The following is a 4,290-nucleotide window of genomic DNA, read 5'->3' on the forward strand; positions in this document are numbered from 1 at the left end:
TAAGTACCGTAGCGTGCCTTTCACCAGTAATAAATCTGTTAAATCTGGTAGTAATAAGGTGCTAAGCCTAAGTGATAAACTGTGTCTAGGGGTAAAAGAGTTGTAGGGGCAGCATTTCTATAAATGACATCACCAATTCACCATAATCCAGAACTGGACATAAAAACTGCTTCGACAATCCTTTTTCTGCAGATCATGGGGAAGCTGGATTTCTGTTAATTGTGCAGTGAACTGTGCAAATCTGGTTGTATTTATGAATTTGAAAAAGGATCATCTCATTGTGGAAGAATGAACTTGACTGTTGCGTAATCCAATTGCGGAACTTTGTTTTCTTTATCTTATTAACTGTTCAAGCTCAAACCAAACAGAAGGCATATTGTGCAACACCCCAGTAGCGTCTTTCAATGTCTGTGCTTGTTTGACAAAGAATTCAACAAAAGAGTATTTCGTTCACACTTGTCCTTTATTGGATAAATGAAGGTTAACTACACATAGCAATGCTCATACAAAAATATATGGATCTGTTGTATAAAAAAACTCTCAGCCCTCTGATCTCCATCCAGTCAGGACTCTTCTTCTAACATACCATTCACACAAAGCAATACAATGAAAAGCTGCCAGTAGAGGCTCATTCCTAGCAGATTCAGGAAATTCAGTAAATTCAATAAATTCAACAGTAGCATAAAAATGTATATCTTTATATCGCTCGTAACATATAGACCTCCAAAGAACATCCTAATGTACACTTGAAAATCAAAGCGACACAGTCACATTCAACGGAGTGTAAATTAAGTTTACACAAGTGCCTTGGAACTGAAGAAAACACGCCTTTTTCTGTTAACTGTTGCTATGGTAGCAGCTAATGGGGATCCAAATAAACAACAATAAACCTAGTTTGTGTTATTTATATACAAATATTTACATTCCATCTACACTGAACCAATCAGCCTATTTTCCTACATGATAGCGTAGTGTTGCAGTGACCTATTGACATGATTTACGTTCTTCTTCAGCAACAGGAAATACCAATTCCTCAGATACAAGAGCTTGTCCATGTGGGGAAAGGGTGATATACGACCACCAAAGTGGACAAGAACCTGATACTCTCCTCTTGCACATTTGTCTTGGGGGTCTGTAAAAAAGAAAACAAAAAAGGTTAGCGTTGAAACATTGGAGAATTATGTGCATTTGAGAACATGTGCTATGCTATGTGCATGATTACGCAACTAGCATGCCTATGAGCAGAAAGTCCTAAAACTAATTCATCATCCATTTTGTCCCATGCATGGCACAGCTGCTTGTGTGTGTAACTAGCGTACCTAAATCCGATTGTCCCTCACAGTCTGCATCACAGTCTGCACCCAGGGGAGGTCGGGGTTGGCACAGATTGTGCGTGGATCCCCCTTGTGATCCTTCTTCTTCATCTGAAACCTAAAGATATTCATAACATCATTAACAAAGGCACACATTATCAAGTTTATTAGACACTGCCATATATTAGATTACAAACGTTCCTATCTCAGACCTGCTTTTTGAAGTTTAAGAAAAATGGATTAACTTTTTATCACATCACAAGAATGACATGTGATCAAGTTTTTTGTATAAATCCCTCAGGGAGTTATTCCAAATGTTTTACACTTTAGTAAACAAGACCTATTTCCATGTGTCAGTGCCAAATCACGGTAGCACGAGGCCAAATTGCACAATGTATGTGTTGTTTGGAAGAGAGGAAAATCTCCCAGAGGGGCCGAAAGTTCCAAATGTTTTACACTTTAGTAAACAAGACCTATTTCCATGTGTCAGCGCCAAATTACAGTAGCACGAAGACAAATAGAACAATGTATGTGTTGTTTGCAAGAGAGGAAATTCTCCCAGAGGTGCCGAAGGTGAGCCAACACATTTGAAAGGTGAGTGAACTGATGTTTTAAACTCACACAACAGCTCTGATGTTGCACGCGCCATCGGTTTCCTGCATCCTGAACTCCACCACGTTTTTCCTCACATTTTTTCTCATCGCCTTAACATGGCCCAGGCAGCAATTGTTATAGGAGCCTGGAGAGAGACATAATAAATATCGGAATCAGTTTGTTTATATGTATAACAGTGTTTGCTGTTCATGAACATCCACATTTCAGCAAACCATGATGAATCATGAATCTGAATCATGTTCCCTCTGTACCTTCAAGCACCAATTAGGTATAGTACATCACCAGTTAAGAACAGGTTTTTGACTAGATTGTTACCTTATCAGTACCATTAAGCAATAAGTGAGAGGGGCAGTTGTTTATGTTATAAGTTGCTCAACCGAGCAGTGAAGGTAGTTTGGATGCACCACAGTCTAGACTCTAGACAGTCTTATTTCATTTGGCATAACCACAAGAGGTTGGAAGAAATATTGACATAGCAATAAAGTTTTAAGCATATAGAGCGGATACAGGTCAGGGTACTAACTCTTTAATATTTCTGAAATGCGTGACCTCCCCCTTCCCCCTCTCAGGACTGCAGACGCACTCCCCATTTTCTTTAAACGCACTTCTTCAAACTTCACCGTACCCCCTTGCACTCCTCTTGCCTTTTATTGCTTCTTGTGAACTTTTTATATTTGTTACTTGTTCACATATCATGTTTCGCAATTTAGATTTACCTCAAACGCCAAGAATGTTATTTAGATAGCATATTGATTTAGACTAGGTTTGATGTTTAGTGTTAGGTTTGATACCATCATGACGTTTGTTGACTAAGGTTCATGCTATTTACTCTGATCTTACACGTGTAAGTTGTTCTGGATACGATCATCTAAATGCCTAAGTTGAAAATTGTAATGTGTTATATCCAATTATTGCTTGTGAGTAATTAAATTATTAAGTTATGCACATGGTGGGTAGCTTTTTCATATGCCAAACATGAAAAAGTAATAATGATGGTTTACACCTACACCAATTCTTTTCATGAACTGCAAGTCTAGACACATATCACATCAGTTTGGAGTCCTGTGGTAAATGTTTTTGAACAGCCAAATTAGTTTAGCAGAGTTGCAACATAAAAGGTATGCATACTGCTGACAAAATCCTACTTGTCACTGTTTCAGCAAATATATACTGCATATTGGTTTTACACATAATATGATTTTATCAAATGAAAGCTTTTCTTCCAAAAATGAAAAATTAAGAATACTGGGTACGTTAACAATAATGCAATTTAATAATGCAATAATGCAGTAATCATTTCCACATGGCAAATCCGAGAACAATACAGGTCTTCCTCAAATCAGTACAAAGTAACTTTAAAGTACATATTATTACTAATGCATGACTGATGTGAACTAGCTCCAGGTATAATGTGGTCTATAATGTACGTACCTTGTGCCAGGCTCAGGCACATGCAGGCCAGGATAACTACTAAGAACAGAAGTTGGGACTTCATGGCTGTTGGTGCTGCTTTCTGATCAACTACAGAATTTAAAAAAAAACACGCTGATTAATGCACAGAACAGAACAAAGTAGAATATTGTGAGTGCTTTCTCCACAACTCTCTCTTTTTAATACAGCGTGTTTCCGGTCCTGTATTTTCCAGAAGTCCCCTCCCTTTGCACTTTTGTAGAGGAAAGTGCCATGGCTTTGACCCATGTCAAACACTCTTGTTTTCAAGTGTGCAGCTGTTTCAACTTATTAACATAAAGTCATCTTTATTTAGCAAGGGGTTCAAGGACTGTTTGATACCAATTGCATTTCTGGTAAAAAGAGTTGGAAAAACAAAACACAAATCACTCCCTTGGGTAAGCATGCAGTAGACTATTTCAATCAAAACGTCAGAAAAGTAAACACATTTCTTACAAAATCAAGGTTAAGTAAACAAAACAGAAATAATGACATTGCTAAATAAATATGCAGAGCTTTGTAATCACATGTACTCACATTCTGTATTTCACAAGATGTTCCAGCAGTGCAGCTTTCAGTAGTCTTTTTTGTGGCTCTGTATTCTTTTCTTATAGTATGTGAAGCCTGGCCCCCATCATGAACGGTTTTCTCACCACTCCTCCTCTCTGCAGACACACATTTCGCAATACTGGGAAGAGGTGTAATTCGATCAGTGAACCATACAAGAGTGACTGTTTATCTTGGCACACTTCAAGAGAGAGATATAACGATTGGCAAACTGCACATACTGTAAACTGTTGATCTTGCCACGCAAGCACTTTACAAGCAGCAGTGACAAATAAGTCCTCTCGATTCTTCTTGATTCCTGTCATCCAATATCCAATACCCCCCCCCTCACACACACACACGCACG

At 38.2% G+C, this 4,290-nt stretch overlaps 1 protein-coding gene across 1 annotated transcript; it reads right to left on the minus strand.

Annotated features, from left to right (window-relative positions):
* Positions 1 to 444: 444 nt before the first annotated feature.
* ccl25b (chemokine (C-C motif) ligand 25b) lies at positions 445 to 3,985 on the minus strand. The gene is made up of 5 exons (XM_084066732.1): positions 3,915 to 3,985; positions 3,360 to 3,449; positions 1,935 to 2,052; positions 1,320 to 1,431; positions 445 to 1,132 (listed from the first exon to the last, which is right to left on the minus strand). Exons 2-4 carry the CDS (start codon positions 3,421 to 3,423, stop codon positions 1,320 to 1,322), a joined length of 294 nt encoding a protein of 97 aa, XP_083922858.1. The 5' UTR covers positions 3,424 to 3,449; positions 3,915 to 3,985; the 3' UTR covers positions 445 to 1,132.
* Positions 3,986 to 4,290: the final 305 nt, after the last annotated feature.

Source organism: Gymnoscopelus microlampas (genome assembly GCF_963454915.1).
Source record: "Gymnoscopelus microlampas genome assembly, chromosome: 9".
In the NCBI taxonomy this organism is placed as follows: Eukaryota; Metazoa; Chordata; class Actinopteri; order Myctophiformes; family Myctophidae; genus Gymnoscopelus; species Gymnoscopelus microlampas.

Bases quoted from the DNA above. Each gene is read 5' to 3' on its own strand.
- ccl25b (XM_084066732.1), bottom strand. From the start codon at position 3,423: ATGAAGTCCCAACTTCTGTTCTTAGTAGTTATCCTGGCCTGCATGTGC. The intron at 2,053-3,359 runs GTACGTACATTA...GTCTCTCTCCAG, and splicing joins GTGCCTGAGCCTGGCACAAG to GCTCCTATAACAATTGCTGC. The intron at 1,432-1,934 runs GTGAGTTTAAAA...GAATATCTTTAG, and splicing joins TGCAACATCAGAGCTGTTGT to GTTTCAGATGAAGAAGAAGG.